The 20967-nt window shown below is 43.2% G+C and overlaps 1 protein-coding gene and 1 long non-coding RNA gene across 3 annotated transcripts; both read left to right on the forward strand.

The window, feature by feature from the left end:
• The first annotated feature begins 2330 nt into the window (after positions 1-2330).
• Positions 2331-13064, forward strand: LOC308091221. 2 transcript variants are annotated; one of them, XR_013933683.1, is made up of 4 exons: positions 2331-2444; positions 2591-2706; positions 11019-12286; positions 12553-13062. It is a non-coding gene; the product is annotated as an uncharacterized lncRNA (long non-coding RNA). The 2 variants fall into 2 exon arrangements; XR_013933682.1 differs by having other exon boundaries at positions 11019-13064.
• A 4777-nt stretch (positions 13065-17841) lies between these two features.
• Positions 17842-20926, forward strand: LOC308090168 (trafficking regulator of GLUT4 1-like). Its single transcript, XM_080435226.1, has 3 exons — positions 17842-18488; positions 19654-19780; positions 20869-20926. The coding sequence occupies exons 1-3, from the start codon at positions 18048-18050 to the stop codon at positions 20877-20879; spliced, it is 579 nt and encodes a 192-aa protein (XP_080291352.1). The 5' UTR covers positions 17842-18047; the 3' UTR covers positions 20880-20926.
• The last annotated feature ends 41 nt before the right edge of the window (positions 20927-20967 follow it).

Raw genomic sequence — 20967 nt, forward strand, 5'->3', positions numbered from 1 at the left:
CACACACACACACACACACACACACAGTACAGCATACAGGTATATACAGTACACACATATACACAAAATACTGTTCTGTTCTGCGTGTGATCAGGTGGTTCAGGGAATCCACTGCGACACAATAGAGGAAAGGGGAAATAACTGGCCATGGAGCTGCAGACAGCTGATCTGGTCTCGTGGTAATTTGCTGCATGTGTTGTCTCTGTCAGGTGACAGTGAGGAAGCAAAATATGCAGAGCTCTCATGACGCAGCAGCACTTAAAGACGCAGCATTCTAGCCGCTGGTGAGACTCAGTGCATCAGCTGCATGCAGGCTTCTGTCAAAGTATACTGTAAAGACCCAAGTCACTGTGTACACAGAGAGAATGTCAAGGCTCAGCTTTGTGTGGCCTGGCCTCCATTTCCTGGCTCTGTGTGTGTTCGGGCATGTAGAGCCTGACCATAGCGGTTTGGCCAATATACAGTATGTCAGCGATTATTTAATGACTTTTTTTTTTGGACAATTATGCAGTCGATGTGTCTCAATTTGTAACCTTTAAAAATATTTTTTAAATAGCTGATCTACTGTACAATCTCACGACGTGTCCCACTTGAGAATGTTTGAATCGGCTTAAGTGGTTAAATAAAACATGCTTATTTTGTATGTGTTTGCTTATTAGATAGACTTTTTTATATTGATCAAAACATTGGTAATCGGTAGGCTATAGTCTAGGAGTCTCCAAAATCAGTATCGACGTCGGACCCCAAAATCTGGCATCGGTCGGGCTCTTACTGGCACGTAGGGAGGCTAACAAGTTCATCGTGACCCGCTGCTGTCTCCAGGGGGCCTCTCACAGACTGGCATTTTTCACACAGATTCACACATACTGCACTGGACGTTTTCCACTTACATGGTCATGAAATCATGAATAAGGCTGTTTCTTCCTTTGACTCTAACAGGTCAGTGTCTTTGACCTTGTTACTTTGGTCTGTGCGTTTCTTTTTACTCTCTGTGGATCTCAATTGCTTTCACACCAGAACCTGAATTTTACATTGACTATGAGGTCAGGACCTCAATGTTAAATCATATTTTCAAGTTGCTCTTTTTCGCATCACCCACTTTCACTGCTGAGAAACATTTCTCTAAAGTCGTCCTTATCCTATTTTGGTTAATGAATAAAAAATACAGCTTTCACTGGCTTGAAACACTAGCTGCCCGCCCTGCTCCTTATCACAAATGAAGGTTTAGTCTTGGAAAAAAGGAGATAGTGGCATTCTGGTATTGGTGGCGTTTAACACGGTCATTGCAACATCACATTAAAAGCTGTGTGAGGTTGAGCCAGTAGAAATCTGTGTGAAGCTCACTGATCCCCCCCAATGCCATTAACATTTCAGACCCTTAACTCTTTTCTGATTTACTTTGGTCCAATTTACTCAGTGCAACATAATTGCCATTTTCCCATGTTCCCAAAGCATGTTTTCAAAGTTATCTGAACTGAAGCACTGTTGGATGTCTCATGTCTGTTCAGTTATTACCAAAAATAATTGGGTCTATGGGGCCTACATGTAGGGGCCCACCCCTTTAAAAGAAACTTTTCTTTAATTGGCTGCCTTGATTTATCACACACAGTTCCATTATAGATGGGTTATAAACAGTGGTTCTCAAATGTTTTCATGTCAAGGACCCCAAAATTAATAAGTATTTGGCTGTGGACCTCACCCCCATTTGAAAATATTTTCTATATTGCTCACAACGCAGTGCAATGCAATGCGTTGTGAGCTTGGAGGTCTGCTATTTTCAAATAGCCGAAGTATAAAGGGTTAAAGTTGTTAAACCGATTTTTATGCTATATTAACTAATTTAGCTCGGGACCCCCAGGAGCCCTACCAAGGACCCCACTTTGAGAACCACACTGATACAGACCCTATAATAAAAATAGAAATGTAGACGTAGACATATTGTAGCATATAATTATATAAATGTGTCATGAGTCAGGGTGTGTTAACTCTGTCTCATAATGAATGGAGGAGGTGGTTTACTGACTGTACTTCAGTAAAAACGTGCAAACGTCAGAGTCATGCTTTCCTTCTGCTGACGCTCGCCTCGCATTGGTCGGCCTGCAGCTCCCTACGTCACTGCGCTGCCAGCTGATCGGAGTGGGAAGCCGGGTGTGTGTGTGTGGGTGTGTGTGTGTGTGTGTGTGTGTGTGTGTGCGTGCGTGTGTGTGCGTGTGTGTGTGTGTGTGTGTGTGTGTGTGTGTGTGTGTGTGTGTGTGTGTGTGTGTGTGTGTGTGTGTGTGTGTGGTCGTGCGCGTGCGCGTGAGAGAGAGAGAGAAAGAGAGAGAGAGAGAGAGAGCGAGAGAGAGAGAGAGAGAGAGAGAGAGAGAGAGAGAGAGAGAGCACTCGACGAGAGTTGTGAAAAGGGAGACTGAACTGAAGTCCTAGCAGAGCGACCGCGCAGAAAAGTAAGGCTCGCTGTAAAATATGCAATGTATCAATTATAGTTGATGAATGTGTTACCATGTGTTGTATAATATAGATATATATGTGTGTGTGTATGTGCGTGTGTGTATGTGCGTGTGTTTGCGTGTGTGTGTGTGTGTGTGGATAGTAAACGGTATAGCATGAAGGTTGACGACTCCTGTCGGAGTGGGCGAGGCACCCAGAAGAACTCCGCCGGACTGTTCGGACTGACCGACTGACCCAGCGGACTGACTGCCGGTCAAGGTGGGGCTGATGTCCACTTCTAACCTTCTATTATTATTAGTCTACTGTTACTGTCTTATTATTATTATGTCTATTAGCTCTTACTGTCCGTTTCCTTGTGTGTCGCTGACTATTCGGCCTATATGCCTTTTTCCATGACCCACTTTTACTGGAAAACGACAAGTGCGAAACGGTACTAAACAGGGCGGTTTATTCAAGTCGATCCGCATATTAAGGCGATGTAACTTCGATCGAAGCCTTTTTCCAGGACATTGTGATAGATTTGAGCCTATGTAGGGTCTATGTGCGTGTAGTAGGCCAACTGAGGCGGGGGTGTCACCATAGGAAGTCCTGCTCATATCCCACCCTATACGTTACTCCCTCGTCTCTGCAAACCCTCCAGGAAATATGTGGATTCAATTAAAAACGATGTGGTAGTAATAGATGTGTATGAACGTAGTGGGTACAAAGGTTAATGCGATCTGGTGACGACTGTAGGCCGTGTGTTTAAAAAAAAAATCTTAGTAAAGTCTATTGGCATTAAAATGCTATTTATTTCATGTACAATCTATCAATAAGGCAGCCGATGAGTTGCGCAACCTCACGTAGGCTCTTCTTGACATTTCTGATAGGATACGTTTGGAAAAATGAGACGGAAAGTTACTGAATAGCTAGCATACGTTTGACATTAAAGGGCTTACATAATCTGACATTTCTGTGTTACATGACTATGACTGGTGTGAAACTGCCAGTTTGGCCTGGACTGTCTCTGAATAGTAGTTATTCAACACAATAATGGGTTTAATTTTCTTTACATTTGGATTAATAGACTGTTTAGTCTCCAATAGCTTACAAGAACGTCATAAGACTTATTTTACATAAATATATGTACAAGCCCCTCTCAAGACCAAAATCCAAAACCAATCATTTGTAAGAGCCAATTTCTAAGCCAATTAAGATAAGAATGATACTTACATGTTTATGTATAATACAAAATCTTAAACAGACCCCTAAAGTGAGTAACTGCATACATTCCTACAGCTTCAGCAATCAAATGTGATCCTTGATATGTGGATTTGCTTTGTCCACGACACATCCAGATGGCCACATCAATTTTTCAACAATTTCTGAATAGCTAAAAATGTTTCCATTTTACAGAACATGAGGATGTTACTGTGGCCAAAAGGAGCATATGACCTGGTGGTTTCTAGAGAGAACTAGGCCATATCTTCAGGTTTTATCTGACAGCGACACACAACATTCTTAAAATGAAAGTTCAGGACTTGATCTCTTTCTTGATACTAAACACATTACGCATGTTACTGTATAAGTCCCCCACCCGATCCCATATCACATGTATATCTGGTGTAAGTGTGGATGACCAATCTATTTTATGGGGTTACCTCCAAATGAGACCCCGCAATGCGCACACCTACTACCTTCTAGTGAGGATATGAAGGTATACACTGGCATCTGTTTACTTATAATACATAAGCTTCGTGTGGGGGATGGTAGAAATGGGTGGAGGGGGGAAAAAAGCTTACTGTAGTGTAAGCTTATACTGCCGATTTACCTCGATGGATCCTGTCTTACATAATTGTACATCTGGCGTACAGTCCGCCGTCAAGAATGCGCCATAGGCTATGTCACGAGCTGCCTTTTGTGCCACTGCAACCAGAATGCGATTGCGATGTAGGCTGCCCAGTCCACAGAGGACCGTGTGACACTGACACAGTATGTTGTGTGTGTATGTGTGTGTGTGTGTGTGTGTGTGTGTGTGTGTGTGTAACTTTTTTGTGACTGTCCCTCGCCTCGCCTCGTCTATGCTGTCCCCGCATCCACCAAAACATTTGGCAAAGTCCTGCAATCTTTTTGCCCGTATTTGCAGAAGTGCAGCCATCTTGCTCAACTGGGTTACACCCTTCATTCCTATCGCATGTCTTGTCGAGAGAAGACGGGGCTGTGTCAACCCCTGTTCCTTTAGCAGAGTCCTTAAACGTGTGTGTTGAACTCAAAATGGCACCCGCTGACTCATGGCTAGGCCTTCATGTGCTGCTGTGCATTGTTGATAACTTGTATGTCATAAATCGTTCTCTGAGACTTCTCTTATTGGTGGGTCCTATTCTCATTCAAGGTGTTCTCGGGGCTTAAGTAGTACGATAGCCTCCTGACTAACAGAAAATGAGAAGGAGAAGCCTAAAGCGTGATTTACACTTAGTTGAGTGCGGGTGTCGCACACCGGATGTTGCCGATCTATAAGCTCACAACACGTCGCAGCCCAACTAAGGATAAATCAGACAAAACAGACGCTCTCTGTACTGTATATGGCCAGCCATATTGCCAGAGCCACCGCCCTCAGCCCGTCTGTGCCGTTTCCCAGTCTAAAATGATCAGTCTACGACGTTGTAGTCTACAATCTGAGGTCAGTGGATGCATTCCATTCGGACCACACCCACGGCAGAGGAATGAACTGTACCTGAATATATATGCAGGAGATGCACACTGCCTAGTAACTCCTGTCCCTGTCCATTCCTCTGTATGATGTAGTGTTTCAAATATCTTTTATTCTGAGCTGTTGGTGATATTTCTTTGTCAGTTTCTTGTTATACAAACTGAAAGTCCAAATGGACTGATATTTTTTTTTACCACCGTTCAGTCCTTATGATCGTCGCATTGGGTATCATATATATCCTATACCAAGCTGTATTAAAAGAGGTTAAGCAACCTAGCAAATAGGAGCTCTCTGTTTCCCTTTGAACGCCACACTGTCTTTCTACTTATGTTTCTGCTTCCTTTCTCCCTCGGTCTGATTTCTTTGCATCTCAACCACCTTTGATGTTGCTGATGCATGAGCTTATTCTACCGCCACACTTGTTGTTAGCCCCTGTCAGTACGCGGAGCTCTTAAATGCCTATACAATGTTTAAAATACACCCACCCTTCCTTCCTTGCGTTTAATATATATATTCACTTTCATCCCTCCCATCTACGTGTCTTCATTTGTCTCCGTTCTCTCTGACATGCACACCCAGCCAGCCCACACCTTGCTGTAGTGCGTCTTTCCCTTTCCCCCATGCTGCAGCAGAGAATGCACTGGGCCATGCTAAACTGCACACAACGTCCGTCCCAGTTTAATGAGGCTGTGTGTGTGGGTGTGGGTGTGTGTGCGTGTGCGTGTGCGTGTGCGTGTGCGTGTGCGTGTGCGTGTGCGTGTGCGTGTGCGTGTGCGTGTGTGTGTGTGTTGGATATAATTTATCTTATATTGTTGAACCATGAATCAAGGCCTGTCTCAAGGTCTCCTTCGTTGGCTGTCCTGTGGCCTCACGTTGTCGGATTACCTTATTTGGACGAGGTAGAGGGGGAGAGAGAGCGAGAGAGAGAGAGAGTGGAGGTGAGAATGACAGGAGAGGGGGAAAATGAAGGAATGAAATGGGTAAAAGGAACAAGGCTAAGGGACGAGTGTCAAACACAAGGTAGAAGACGGATACAGAGATAAAAGCAAATACATAGTTTAACACACACACATTTCATCGCTTCATCTCCCAAGCTGCACAGCCCAATGGAGGCAAAAAAGCAGGGATGAAGTAAGTTTGAGTTCAGATGGACAGAGTGGATAGAGAGATGGAAAAGAAGGAGTGAGAGACACAGGCTGCTAGAGCTCGCGGTGGCCGGATGGAATTTCTAGCATACGCTGCTGGAATGTCAGGAATGCAGGACAGTCTGATCAGAGAGAGAGAGAGAGAGAGAGAGAGAGAGAGAGAGAGAGAGAGAGAGAGAGAGAGAGAGAGAGAGAGAGAGAGAGAGAGAGAGAGACACAGACAGACAGACAGACAGACAGACAGACAGACAGACAGACAGACAGACAGACAGACAGACAGACAGACAGACAGACAGACAGACAGACAGACAGACAGACAGACAGACAGACAGACAGACGTGTGAGAAAAGAGAGTAGAGAAAAGTGGAATAGACAGATTAGAAATGACAGAAGAGAAGACGTGTGTGAGAGATACAGAAAGAGGACCGATGTGAAGGAAGACACAAGTGAAGACAATGTGGAAAAGAGAGAGAGGATAGACACGTCAGAAAAGACAAGAGAAGAGAAATGTAAGAGAGAGAGAGAGAGAGAGAGAGAGAGAGAGAGAGAGAGAGAGAGAGAGAGAGAGAGAGAGAGAGAGAGAGAGAGAGAGAGAGAGAGAGAGAATGTGAAGGAGTCATGGACTCAACACTGCTGGTCATTGTTAAGATAACGATACAGAGTCAGTGTTTATGGAGGGAGCGGCCGGCTTTGGAACAAATAACTAATTCACTTTCAGCTGGAGGTCACACCAGTCACAGCTAATGGTTCTAGCCTCACTGGCCCACACGTCGTCCCTGAGCGAATGTATCTAGAGAGGTATGAAGGTAGTGCCTGGAACGAGTGCTTGTGCGGGCCTGCCAGTGTATGTGCGCCTGCCTGGGTGTGGCTGCACGCAGGCGCCCCGGGGCGACATCAGCTGGTTCTCCATGAGATAGCTCTTCCTGACACACACATGATGACATTCTCTTGCTTGCAGCTCCACCCGGAGGTCATTCGACGTCACCACCCTCACCTCTTTGCCACGCAGGCTGATTGCATGTCAGGCCAAGGAGAGAGATGACGTCTGTATGACTGCTTGTCTCCACCTGCGTTTTTTATTGCTTGTTAGAGAGAGGAGATTAAGATTATTGTAGAAAGTAGGGCTGGGCAATATATCTATATTATATCGATGTTGTGACATGAGACTAGATATCGTCTGGGATTTGGGCTACTGTAATATCGTGATATGGCATAAGTGATGTCTTTTTCTGGTTTTAATCACTTAAGCCCTATTTTATACTTTCAAATCTTTTTAAAAAACCTTTAGAAAATGGCAAAGATAGCCGATCTACAAGCTCACAACGTGTCGCATCTGCTATATTTGCTGTTTTAGAAAAGTTTTGAGAAGTAAAAAAAAAAACAGTTGCTATTATCGTCACAATATCGATATCGAGGTAATGTGAGTAGCCTTGCCGATCCATGTGGCCATAGGTGAGGAGCCTATCTCCTGTTTCTCTAGCGTGTAGGGACTTACCCCCAATCCAACCCTTGGTGCTAAGTAGCGAGACATCGGGTATCATTTGTATAGTCTTTGGTATCTCAGGCAGACATTTCTAACCACAAGGCCACTGAGCTGGATGGATATCAAGGTGTTTTGGTCAAAACGTTTGTGATATTTGATTTAGCTCATATCACTCAGGCCTAGCGGAAAGGTAGAGTGAGTGAATGACGTTTTTCCTGGCTCAAAGTGGGCCTTTGGGCGGTTACTGCGCAGTACGGTACAGTAAGCAGTAAATGGTGCATTTATACAGCGCCTCTATCCAAAGTGCTTTACAATGTGCATTACATATTCATACACACACAATCACACACTGATGGCAGAGGAAACCATGCAAGGCACCAGCCTGCTCACCAGGAGCAGTTTGACATATGATATAAGACATATGATTTTGGGGGTCCTTGACATGAAAAGGTTTGAGAACCACTGATATAAAAGCAACATAGGTTTTTCAGAAACCTGTTAGCATTTAGAAGACATTTGTTGATGCGTTCCCACTTGAAGGCGCAGGTGATCGTCTCCAATCATAGTGATTGATTTATTGATAGGCAAATAACAGCTCATCTTACTTGGCCACCAAGTATACATATTTTATTCTAAATGCTCAGCAATGATTACTTTCTGAATATCAACCTTTTAACAAAAAACGTGTTGTTTTAACCATAAAATATCACTTACAATATCTTTAAGTCTGACACCGTACAACGAAAATGGCCGATCAGTGCGGCGAAAATAAATCTACAAGCTGACTTGTGTGCCTACAACGACAGGCCCAAAATAGGTACGCCATGTGGTTAATATTTAGGAACATATCTTGGACCTTTCACATAAAATGTGTGCAGTTATCTTCAAAAAGGCTTAGCATGGACAACGCTTCTTGAGAACGTCAGTCCAGCATGTGGAAAAAGTGAAAGAGAATCTTTATGCTCCCTGAGGCAGTAGCTCCGGATAAAGTTGAAAGTCGGGGACCATCAAAGATACCACTGTTCATGGGTAGGTCTGTCGCGATTATGACATTTTACCTGATGATTAATTGTCACTCAAATAATTGCGATTAACGATTTAATTGCCGTTGAACGTTATTGGAACATTACGAATAGGAATACAATTTCTGTTTGGCTTTTAGGCTTCGTAAACAAAAGTTGCACAGGGCATATATGACAAATAACACATATTTAATTACTTTATACTTAAAAATAAATTAATAGTGGAAATAGCCTTGTAGATCTGCTATTTCCACTAGTTTTAGAATTTTTAACATGGAAATGATAATGACGATTATGTAAAATGTTTTTGCGATTAGGCGATTATGTTAGCCTGATTATCAGACTGAAGCTGCGTGGAGCTTCAGTCTGAGATTGGCTGCACTGTAGTCGATTACTTGGGGGAGGGGATTAGCATTTCCCTAAACCAATCACAAGAGATCCAAGGATCCGCCTACATGTGACGTCGCAGGCTAGTGTCGCACAGCTTGAGAACGCCCCGTGGCGCTGATTGGCTTGTCGTTAGACCCACCCCCACCTACGACTCTGATTTGACAGGTATTTCTTCTACCGTGAAAAGCCATAGGCTCACATTATGACACCAGACCAAGAGGAGCCCCACTCAGAGAGTGGGCGGGGTCTATGGTCTGGACTGGAACCAGGCTACGATTATGTAATACTTGTGACAGGCCTATTCATGGTGGGGCTGCTGTGCCATGACCTCTCTGGTACTCTGTAGTGCAGGTGACAGGACACGGGGATACCCAAGATTATATCCGCGTATATATGCCATTGGAATGTCATACACAAAGTCAGCCACATGAGTGTGCTGCGATGTCCATGTCTCGTGATTGATTGGTTGCGCACTGTTTCGCGGACCCAAAATAGTAGAGTGAGCTTGTAGATCTGCTATGTTAGGTGCACAACACTAGCACGCAACTAAGTATAAATTAGGCGTAAGAATAGTGCATGTTCTTGGAAGGAAAAGGAGACGCACGGTAGTGGCTTCAGTTTCACTTGTCGCGTTGGCCTGGGAGCAGTCAGTTCCTCTCTTATTTAGTATCGCCGTCTCATTCTGTTTTGTTTAGTCACTGCCATGACATTGAGACGGAGCAGCTTTAAAAACAAAATGGTCCCACGGAATTCATTGAGTGGATAATGTTCCTCTATGTCAATGAACCGTTTTCAGATTGACGTCTCACTCGGCACGTCACACCCTCACGTCCTCGACAACAGACATGCCAAGTTTGAAGTCGATCAGTCGGACGGTGCTCGAGTTATGCGGGGGACAGGCAGACAGACACACACACACACACAGATTCTGTGCATTTATAGATAGGTGTATGCTTTTGTTCCAGTAGGAGTTGCCCCGCTAAATGGCAAGATATTATTTGAACTAGGACAGGAATTGTTTTATAATATTCAAACTTTGGCCCCTCACTCTAATTTCAGTGTTATTTTAGAGATAAAGCCACAAGTATTCTTTCTTTCTATATGCTGGTTGAGCCACAAGGTTAGTTTTACAGTAGCTGTTGTAAATGATAAATGTAGTGCCTTTATTGTGCTTAACATTCACACACATTCACTCACTGATGGCAGAGGCAACCTTGCACCCACTCATCGGGAGCGTTTGGCGGTTAGCTTGCTCAAAGACACTTCGCCGCTAAGCCCGGAAGAGCCGGGGGATCAAACTAGGAACCGTTCGATTCCCAAGCGGCCGCTCTACCTCCTGAGCCCACTGCCTGTAACCATGTAATGCACTGTAATGCATATTATAACACACTGTGATGTGATATGCAGTAAAGGCAGAGTAACACACTTGGTGAGAGCAGCCCTTCACTCCGGAATTCCCCCCCACCCCGCCCCAAGTAATCTAATGCACGATGCAGCTCGTGGCCACTCCAATGCAGCAGCTCGTTTCACCGATTTACTCACAGCTGATCTCACACACGCTGTGGCGCTGCTACACTCACTTCTATAGTACTTCTCATATCCACACTACCCGAGAAGAAATGTACTGTCGCCCTCTCTCTTTAAGCCTGATTTGCTTTGTCATATGAAGATGTTGCGCGCTGAAAACACCCGATCTACGAGCTCGATGCACCGTGAGTTTAGATCGGCCATTTCCAGCACACGACAGCATCATACAACAAGGTATACAGTAAATTAAGAATGACCTAAACAACCTTTTTGACTCACTCTCCTCTCATCATCTCCTCTTCTGTTTTCCCTAGACTTCTACCAGAGGACGTCCGAGCGACGCCGTCCATTCTTTCCACATCGTCTACAGATGGTGTTGAATGTTTGACTTGCCCGGTCCGACCGCCCCGGCCCGCTACAGTGCGTCCAAAACGGCTGACACATGGTAGTTCTTCACTGGCGAGCTTTATGTTACCGTACGCACGCTAAAGCTGCCAGCAGAAGAACTGCTATGGCCAGCCCTGCCTGTCAAGAGAGGAGAAGGAGATAGCTGGTAGGAGAGGTGATGAAGAGGATGTTCACTGAAGCGAAGGTTTGGACTGTGTTTGGGAATTGTTACTGGATTCAACTTAATCACATGAACCCTAGTGTCCCTATTCTGGAGCAAACCTTTGGTGAAAATAGCCGATCTACTCGCAATGCGTCACGTTGTGAGGCGTTGGCTATTTTCCTAGATATTTGGGGCTCTGTTTTTGTCGGTGCCTTACCTATTATCCCTAAACTTCTTTGCCATTTTTTACTATTTTTAAAAACATTTTAAAATAGTTCAAATAGCCAATTTACAAGCTCACAACATGTCGATGTACAGTAGATCGGCTAGTTGAACAATAGTAAAAAATGGCAAAGAAGTTTAGGGATAAGGGTTAAGGCACCGGCGAAAATATGGCCTTTGGTGTAGATGGAAAAAAGGAGCGGACCTTGTGGACCTAGTCCTGGGGGGGGACCCCGGTTAACTTAGTACATAGGGTACCGTCTGACGTCAAAACCACGGCAACGGGATCAAGTAGCATTGGAAAACTCCATTACCCAAGAGGAAATCACTGTACCCACCGAAGCACGTCACGCTCCGTCCAAAACATTCCTGAGATTCCTTAGATTTGATATTTGTTATCAGTGTGTTACTATTTAGTTTGTTTGGAGAAACTGAGAACTGACAACGCTACTCTCCTACAGAAAGACACAATCGAATGCAGCACGATGTAACGCTTATTGTGCACTGGTGGCTGCATGTGTAATGGGAGATGTAGTTCTTTTTTCTAACACTGAGAATTGTAGTCTATTAGTAGGAAGCCTTTTATTTTTCTTACTTTCTTACAAAAATAGCCAATCCACAAGCTCACAACTGAGCTTGTAGATCGGCTAATTCTGGCTTAATATGGATTCTGGGGTTCAAGCGGTAAGAAATTAAAAAGTCTATGGGATTGCTGAATGGGAAAAATCTTCATGATCCAGGGGAGTGGTTATGACGTCAGGACTTTGTTACTGTAGGGTGTAAGTGGTTAAGACCATCACAGTTGAACCAGTCACATTACAATTAGCCTCGATCTCCAGGCTTTTATTGTTTAGTTTAGCTAAAAGATAAAAGCCTGGACCAGCGCATCGGTGTACCCGGTATAGGAAGTGTTTCATTTCCCCAACCAACCAGAGTGCAGTGGGCGTCGCTCGTAATGTTGTGTTGACGGGGCGGGGGCTGACGGACAGATCGGTGAACCAATGGGATCAGGCGCAATCTCTCCGCGCCTCTATACACCCGCCCCTCTATACACGAAAGCAGGAGCGCTAGTGCAGCCTACATTACAATAGAAGGGAGACTCCATCGTCGGCAAAGGATTGGCAATCAATTTATTTAAGTCAGTGAAAACCCAATGATTCCCAATCACCACTATAACATATTAACTACAACTTTCAACAGTAGATGACTTTTGATGTCAAACAATGAATGAACCAATGAAATGATTTGATTAATGAACATATGACTTTTCAAGTGATCTTGCCAATAAAGAACAGAGTTTGTTTGTGTACCTGCATGGTCAAATCTGGAGTGTTGATCACAGGTAACCTTTTTACACCTACAGAGTTAAATTATGACTCCAGATTTCTTTGTGCAGTAAAAGGGTTTGCTGGAGTTATGGTTCTGATTAAATGAGTGCACCATTTAGCAACAGGTATGTTGAGTTTGGGATAGCAAATTGTGGGTGTTGGATATTTCTGGCTGATTTGACTCTTTCACTTATTCTTGTGGTTGTGCAGGATTTTGTTCATAGTGCATGTTTTATTTCTTTTCAAGAAGAAATGAATAAAATTTGAAAAGAAAATATGTTGTCTTCTTTTGATATGATACTGTTTATTGTTTGTCCTATATTGTGATGCACTGTGTAAACACTATTTCTTAAAGTATGATACAAAATTAATGATTTATTATCAAATGTTTTGATCAGCATGTTTAGAAGGAAAGTGCATTGAACAAAACGCACGCACGCGCACACACGCACGCGCACACACACGCACACGCACGCGCACGCACACGCACACGCACACGCACACACACACACACACACACACACACACACACACACACACACACACACACACACACACACACACACACACACAGTGGTTTGCAGGAATGCACTAATGTGCAACAGTTAATTGAACTATAATCAATTATATTAAAATCCTTGCAAAAATAGCAGATCTACAAGCTCATAATGCGTCGCATTATTATCATTTATATATAAAAATGATTAAAAAGCGCTTTGATGGCCCAAACGGCTGGCTTAGCGGTCCGGGCGTCGCGAGTTCGAATCCCGATCCCGACGACCTTTGCTACGTGTCACACCCTGTCTCTCCCCATTTTCTGTCAGTCTACTCACTCTACTGTATACTAGCCTCGTTCCCAGCCTTACTCATCTGCAAATAAAGGTAGAAAAAGCCCCAAAAATATATTTAAAAAAAAGCACTTTGATTATTCAATTAATCCAAAAAGCAATCGTAAATAATCAGAAGGTATCGATTGTTGCATTTGATATATTAAATGTAAAATGCACTCCTTGGTTCTTTGGTGACCTGACCTCCTCTACTTTGCCTTTTGGTAATGCAGCAATGGTTTGAATATAATCTTCAAACATGAAAGTAAATGAAATGATTCTCATCATTATTTCCCATTGTGTGCATTCATCACCTTTCCTGGCAAATCTCACAGATCCTGTCTGACTTATAACTAACGAGAAAAACTAGAGGGATTGTGCAAAACAACATTTTAACACAATCCAAGCATTGGTCTATGTAGCAGTGAACACCTACAGAGAAACATGAGTTAAAGGACTGGCCTGGGTGAGAACCAGGCAAACTGAAAACATGCATGCAGTGTTGCCAAGTCTGCTTATTATAAGCGACTTTGGGCTTGTTTTTCTCCAAAGTTGCTTGTAAGTATTGGTAGTTGCGGTTTGAGTTTTTTTGAGGGGCTTGTTTCTAAAGTGTAGTTGCTTATTGGGCTTGTTTCCTAAATGCTGTTTAAATCAGTGGTTCTCAAACGTTTTCATGTCAAGGACCCCCCAAATTAATATATAGCCTACTTGGCCACAGATATTGATTGATTGATTGATTGAATCAATGATTAGGCAAAAGAATGTAAAACAACACAGTTACATTTATAATACTTTTGTCTAAAAGGTCCGACCAAAAAAGTCCTTGCGGACTTGTTTCCGTTGGGGTCCTTGAATTAATTTCATAGACATATATAGTAGCAACCAAACAGTTCAAATCAACATAAAAAGAAAAAAGAACAGAAAAGAGAAAAAATACCACTATGTACAAAAAAGTGGGCGGTGTGGTCACAGTGGTCATCACAGTGATGGAAGTTCACTTAAAGAAAAGTAATATTGTGGACCAACCATTGTACACCCCTAAAAAAAACATATATGTGTTTTTTTTTAAAGGGCTATGCACATGTGTCATGTGTTTCACTAGCCAATCACAGTCCTGAATAGAGTCAGCGGTGGCCAATCACGGTGCAGGGTTGGGGGGGTACAATGGTGGCCAAACACAGTGCAGGGTTGGGGGGGTACAATGGGTGGGGGGGGTACAATGGTGGCCAATCACAGTGCAGCGAATGTCGATGTCCAAACCTCACATATAGGGGCGGTTTCACCGCCCAAAAACATCATGAAAAATAAAATAAAAAGTATATACAAAAAAAAGGGGAGGGGGGTCGTCTGTCTACCGGGAAACTGGTACTACCTCCTCTTATGGCCTCCAGAAAGATGAATTTTTAGGGCTGTTTTAAATGAGCCCAGCGAACTGCAGTTTTTGAGGGATGGGGTTAGGCTATTCCATACCTTGGTGGCCGTGCTGTAGAAGGAGAATTTGCCCATGTTTGTTTTATGGGTGGGTGGTACCAGATTGTTGTTTACGCTCCCTCTAGTTTCGTGACTGTGGGTGTCACTAACCTTTTGGAGGTATTTTGACAGATAAGCGGGTATAGGGGGCATTTCGGGCAAATGTGCATTTACATTTTTGAAGACCAGTCCCAGTATGAAGATATTTTGTTTAGAAAACATCCTTTTTCAAGGTTTTTCTTTGAAAAAAGCAGATCTACAAGCTCACAACGCAACTTGTAGGTCTGCTATTTTCAAACACCCGATGTTCAACATGTTCACGTGGGTGGCCTAATAGTCGCTTCTTTTGGGCTTGTTTTCATAGACCTGGTTGCTTGTTTCTTTCGCTGAATCTGGCAACACTGGACTTATCGAGTGCTGGTCAATTCACAGTTGGTACATCTGTCTGTCTATCCATGATGACCAAGACACCATGAGATGAGATGAGACAGGAGTAAATGAATGAAACTTGAGATCATGAAGATGAATACAATATCAGAATGATTACATGACTAACGCAGTGGTTCCCAAACCTTTTCATGGCAGCCAATGACCCCCAAATTATCAATCAAAATGGAGGAGGACCAGACCAATATATATATTTTTAAAACAAATATCTACCTTGGAACTTCCCTGTGTTTTCTCACTTTCGTACAATTCGCATAGTACCTCAGATTGGTCCTTGAATATTTTTTTAATATTTATAAAAATAATATGTTTGATTGATGTATTTGACAAGTGCATGTGATACCTGCCCATTTAGGGCTATACAGAACCTGATTGAATATTGATTGCAAACACACCCCCAATGTGAGTTTGTTTTCCCTGCTGAGCTATTCCCTGAAGAAGACCTAGTGTGGTCGAAACGTTGGTTTACCATCCAAATAAATCCTCCATCGTGGCTATGAGTGTGAGCCATTTTTCTTTATTCTCAAGGATCCCCAAATTGACACTTATTAGGACCCCCATTTGAAAACATTTGCCAGGGGACCCCATAAGAGAAGATTTTTACGTCTCTAGGAGTGATTCTCAACCATTTTAATTTTAAAGGACCCCCAGTTTGACATTTGGCTACGGACCCCCATTTAATGGCATTTCTATCTCTGGAACCCCAATTTATATTGTAAAATCAATGTTAATTTAACTTTGAGTTACAGACCCTTAAGGGTCCATTTGGTTCCTACTATCATTTAGCTGGGGAACCCCTGGAACTCCCTAAGGAGCCCTGGGGGTCCCCGGACCCCACTTTGAGAACCACTGGACTAACATATGCAGTGACATGCATTTCCTCAACACCACCAATAGATGGCACAATACACTAGGCTAGGGTCACAAAACGCTAGCTCTATATGACAGTGCCAGTGCGTCTACCTTTCTATAAGTGTGAATCTTTGTGTTAATCTTTGTGTGTTAATCTTTGTGTGTTAATCCATCATTTGACCGCTTTTGCCTCCAATTTGGTACTTGTGTAAATACCTTTGAGTGATAAAACAGTCACACTCACAAACAAACAAACACACAAAACATGTACTGGCTACCATATTTGACCCAGGGGTCAGGGGGTGGCCTGGCCAGGCAGGTGCATATTATCAGTCAGATTATATAGGATATCACTTACAAAAAGTATTCTGAATGGTCAATGCGGTGCTCTCTGTTGGTTCATTCACACAGCTTTACGATCAGATTGTCTGCACTGTGATGGATGGATTGGATGTATACAGCCTACAGACAGGAATCTCATGATGACTGGACAGAATGTCCTGCATGGGCATGGCTACTTTTGCAATGGACCTTAATGGAAACTACATCATTTCAATGTGGAAAAGGGGGAGTTATGGGGAGAGGAGAGCTATTATCAATAGTGTACTCAAAGACATGGGTATTATTATTAGTTAATAGTTAGTATATAGTAGTGCTTGGTTCCTGTATTGCTTGAGTAGGCTACCTAATGACCAGTAACTAAGCACATTTACTCAAGTACTGTAGGCCTACTTAAGTATTTTTTACATTACAGTATTGATACTTTTACTTAAACAAATAGAGTACTTTTTCCACCACTGCTAATGACTTGGCACAAAACATGCGTGCAAAAGCATGGGCTACTGTAATCCCATAATGCATTGGCAAAGAGTAATATAATGCTTCTGTCTGCATGGTCATTAGATCCGCAGGGTGTGTACAGTGTGTACAGTGCAGGCTCCAGGGCTCATGGTTCATATTACAGTTACACACTACCTGGTCTCTCACTCTCACTTTCATGCACACACACACACACACCCACACACACACACCCACAGACAGACAGACAGACAGACAGACAGACAGACAGACAGACAGACAGACAGACAGACAGACAGACAGACAGACAGACAGACAGACAGACAGACAGACAGACAGACAGGGACTCTGTACACCATGCTGATCCAGCTGATTAACCGCGCGTAAATGGAAAGCTTTTACGCGCGGCGCGTGTTGACTCAAAAAGAGGTTTAACTGTGTTTTTTTTTCCTTTCTCGTATTGTCACAGTCTGGTCTAAACGGGCTTATATATGAATATGCCGTGGAGAATGTAAGAGATGATGCGCTAACATCTCACTAGAGGAGGGTGGGGGGTGTGAGGGGAAGGCTGCGTTGGAGCTGCTCAGTCCAAACTCAACCCGAGAGGGACCGAGACGTCGATAACAACTCCTCATCACATCAATAAGGACCTTATATGCTTAATGAAATAGTTTGTGCCTTAAAGGAATTAGACTCGGCGAATGTATGAGACTTAATCTGACGAAACCACTCGATGGAGAGCATCTAAAGGAAGACCCCTTGAGACAAAGGAAAGCGGTTTAGTTCATTAGAAATTCTCCTGGAAGAGTCAAGTGCGGCAAGAAAATCAGATCTTCTCTATAAAGCATAATGGCGATCAACACGGACACCGCCTACGGGACAAGCGGCCTGATGGGGGAGCGGGATGGGGTGTCCCATCACCACCACCACCATCACAGCGACTTCCACGACACGGAGAAGCTGCTGAGTTCCACCATGACGGAGCCCTGCGCCGGGGGGGAGAGCAACATGAACCCCTCCGACACCTTCCACCTCAACATCAGGGGGAGCGTCCGCTCCCTGGACGCGGAGCAGACCGGACACAGGGCGCCGCTCAAGTCGGGCTCCGTGGGGCACCTGGCCGCGGCCGCGCCCCGCCGCTCCACCTCGCGGCTCAGCCTGGGACCCCCGCTCAGCCCGGTGCCCCCCGGGACGGAGCCCCCTCCCAGCTACCTCTGGCTGGCCGTGCTGGCCTGCTTCTGCGTGGGCGGCATGCCGTTCAACATCGGTGCGCTGTGGTACGCGCACCTGGTGAGTTGTGTGTTCCATCACCATCATGGCCAAACACTACCAAAATGTATACAAAAAGCTAGAGAATGCTCATCGGAGCACAGGTCTCCGCCAGGTCAGGTAGGTTATTGTGGGCCAGCAATGTTGATGGAATATGAGGAATCGGACAAATTCTTCTTGATCACGTGACTATAGAGATAATGTGTACCGATTTGCGTGACGTTTGGAGAAAATCTGTAGGAGTAAAATCCACTTTGTTGAAAAAATTGGCCTCCTGGTGGCGCTATAATAGGGCAATGTGAAAAAAATTGGGGCAGAGGTTCTGCTCTGGCAGAGAGTGTGTGTGCACAGTTTCGCTGCGACCAAGGCACCAAGCCAACAGTGCCAGAGATTAGCTGCTGGGCGCTGGCAGGCAGACAGACAGGGATGCACAGGCAAGGACAGCCGGACAGGGTGCAAAATATAATCATTTTAGCAAAACAGGGTGCAAAACATAGTAATTCTTGTCTCAATAGTCATTTTTGTTATTTTCCAGTGATGGAAAAAGTACTCACATTTTTTACTTAAGTAAAAGTATCAATACTGCAATGTAGTACTCTGTTGCAAGTAAAGGTCCGGAATTCCAAATTTACTTGATTAAAAGTGCAAAAGTATTGGTACTTAAAGTACCAAAAGTAGAAAATACTCATTATGCAGACTGTGCATTTAGGAAGTTTTCAGATGTATAACATGTATACAAATCTATAGAAAGTAGAAGATCTACAAGTTCACAATGCTGAGAGCTTGTAGGTATTTTCAAATGGCCGGAATGTATAGGGCTGCAGTGGTTAATGTATATTTTGTAATAATAAAAGCACAATATTTGCCTCTGAGATGTAGTGGACTAGAAGTAAGTACTGAAAATTGGAAATACTCCAGTAAAGTAAAAATACCTCAAAATTGTACTTGAGTACATGTACTTAGTTACGTTCCACCATTTCCAAAATGTAGCTAAACATATGTTTTAAAAAAACATTATTTATATAGCTATATATCTGATGGTGAAGTTTGATTTATCCATTTATATCTCTGAGAGTGTCAGAGTTAAATTATGTTTATAATAATAGAGTGCATGCATTTGTTACATGCATGCATGTGCATATGTATTCTGTGCATCCCCTACATCTCTATTCTTGTGTCTACGCAGTCGAAGTCAATCCTGCTCACAGGAGACGTGCAAACAGCGACCAAGTACGGCCGTAGAGCTATGCTGTTGAGTTGTATCGCCATACTGGTTGGCGTGGCCGTGATCGTCTTCATCGTGCTCACAATAGGTATGCGCGCGCGCGCGCGCACACACACACACACACACACACACACACACACACACACACACACACACACACACGCACACACACACACACACACACACACACACACACACACACACACACACACACACACACACACACACACACACACACACACACACACACAACCACACTCTTTTGAGGTACTTTTACTTCAGTATTTATATTTTTGGATACTTTATACTTATACTCCACTACATTTCGCAGACAAATATTGTACTTTTTACTCCACTTCAATTATTTTGACAGCTTTAGTATGTTGTTACTTTGCAGATTTAGATTATTAAATACAAATCTGCTACATTAAAGGTAGGGTAAGTGATTTGCTTTGGTTAAAATAAGGGTTAAATAGCTCTATATTCTGATAGTACTCATTGCTATAGAGTGTTTGTTCAGTATTAGGAGTCTCCTTGTCTCTCCAGCTCTTTATTAAACAGAAAATGCATTTTCGTTTCAGTTTCATTTCCAATTTTATCCAACCAGGACAGAGAACTCAATCAGGATATAGATTAAACAAGTGAAATTGGAAGTGATGACACTAAGAAATGAGCAGACAAAATTGGAACACAAATTAAGCTTAAAAATGGGTACTTTCTCCTGATTGGTTGAGATTTTGACACCTACCGAAAAATGTATTTTCTGTTTATTAAAGAGCTGGAGAGACAGGGAGACATCTGTTACTGAAAAAACACTCTATAGCAATGATTACTATCAGAATATAGTATTTTAACCTTTTAACAAAATACTTTTTGTTTTAACCAAAAAATATCACTTACCCTACCTTTAAAGTGATTAACACCTTAATGCATTACTACAATTCAATAATATGATTGTGAAATGAGCCATTCTGCTCAACAATGACTACTTTTATGTTTGGTACTGTAATTATATTGTGATGCCAATTAATACTTTTGTACTTTTACTCAAGTCAAATATCGAATACAGGACTTTTACTTGTATTTCTACATTTTGGTATACTGCTACTCTCTCCAGGCTCTTCAAGTTCCTCTATGTAAAGTTGAACATCTGTCCTTGTCTATCCCTTTTTGCAGAGATGCGGTGAATGAATGCAGATGCCACTAAAGAGTGTGTTGGTACTCATAAGCTTCAATTGATCTCAGAAATGTTCACAGAAGACTAGACAAATGTCC

The sequence above is a fragment of the Gymnoscopelus braueri genome (genome assembly GCF_963280865.1).
Source record: "Gymnoscopelus braueri genome assembly, chromosome: 8".
Taxonomy (NCBI): Eukaryota; Metazoa; Chordata; class Actinopteri; order Myctophiformes; family Myctophidae; genus Gymnoscopelus; species Gymnoscopelus braueri.

Bases quoted from the DNA above. Each gene is read 5' to 3' on its own strand.
- LOC308090168 (XM_080435226.1), top strand. From the start codon at position 18,048: ATGGCGATCAACACGGACACCGCCTACGGGACAAGCGGCCTGATGGGG. The intron at 18,489-19,653 runs GTGAGTTGTGTG...GTGTCTACGCAG, and splicing joins CGCTGTGGTACGCGCACCTG to TCGAAGTCAATCCTGCTCAC.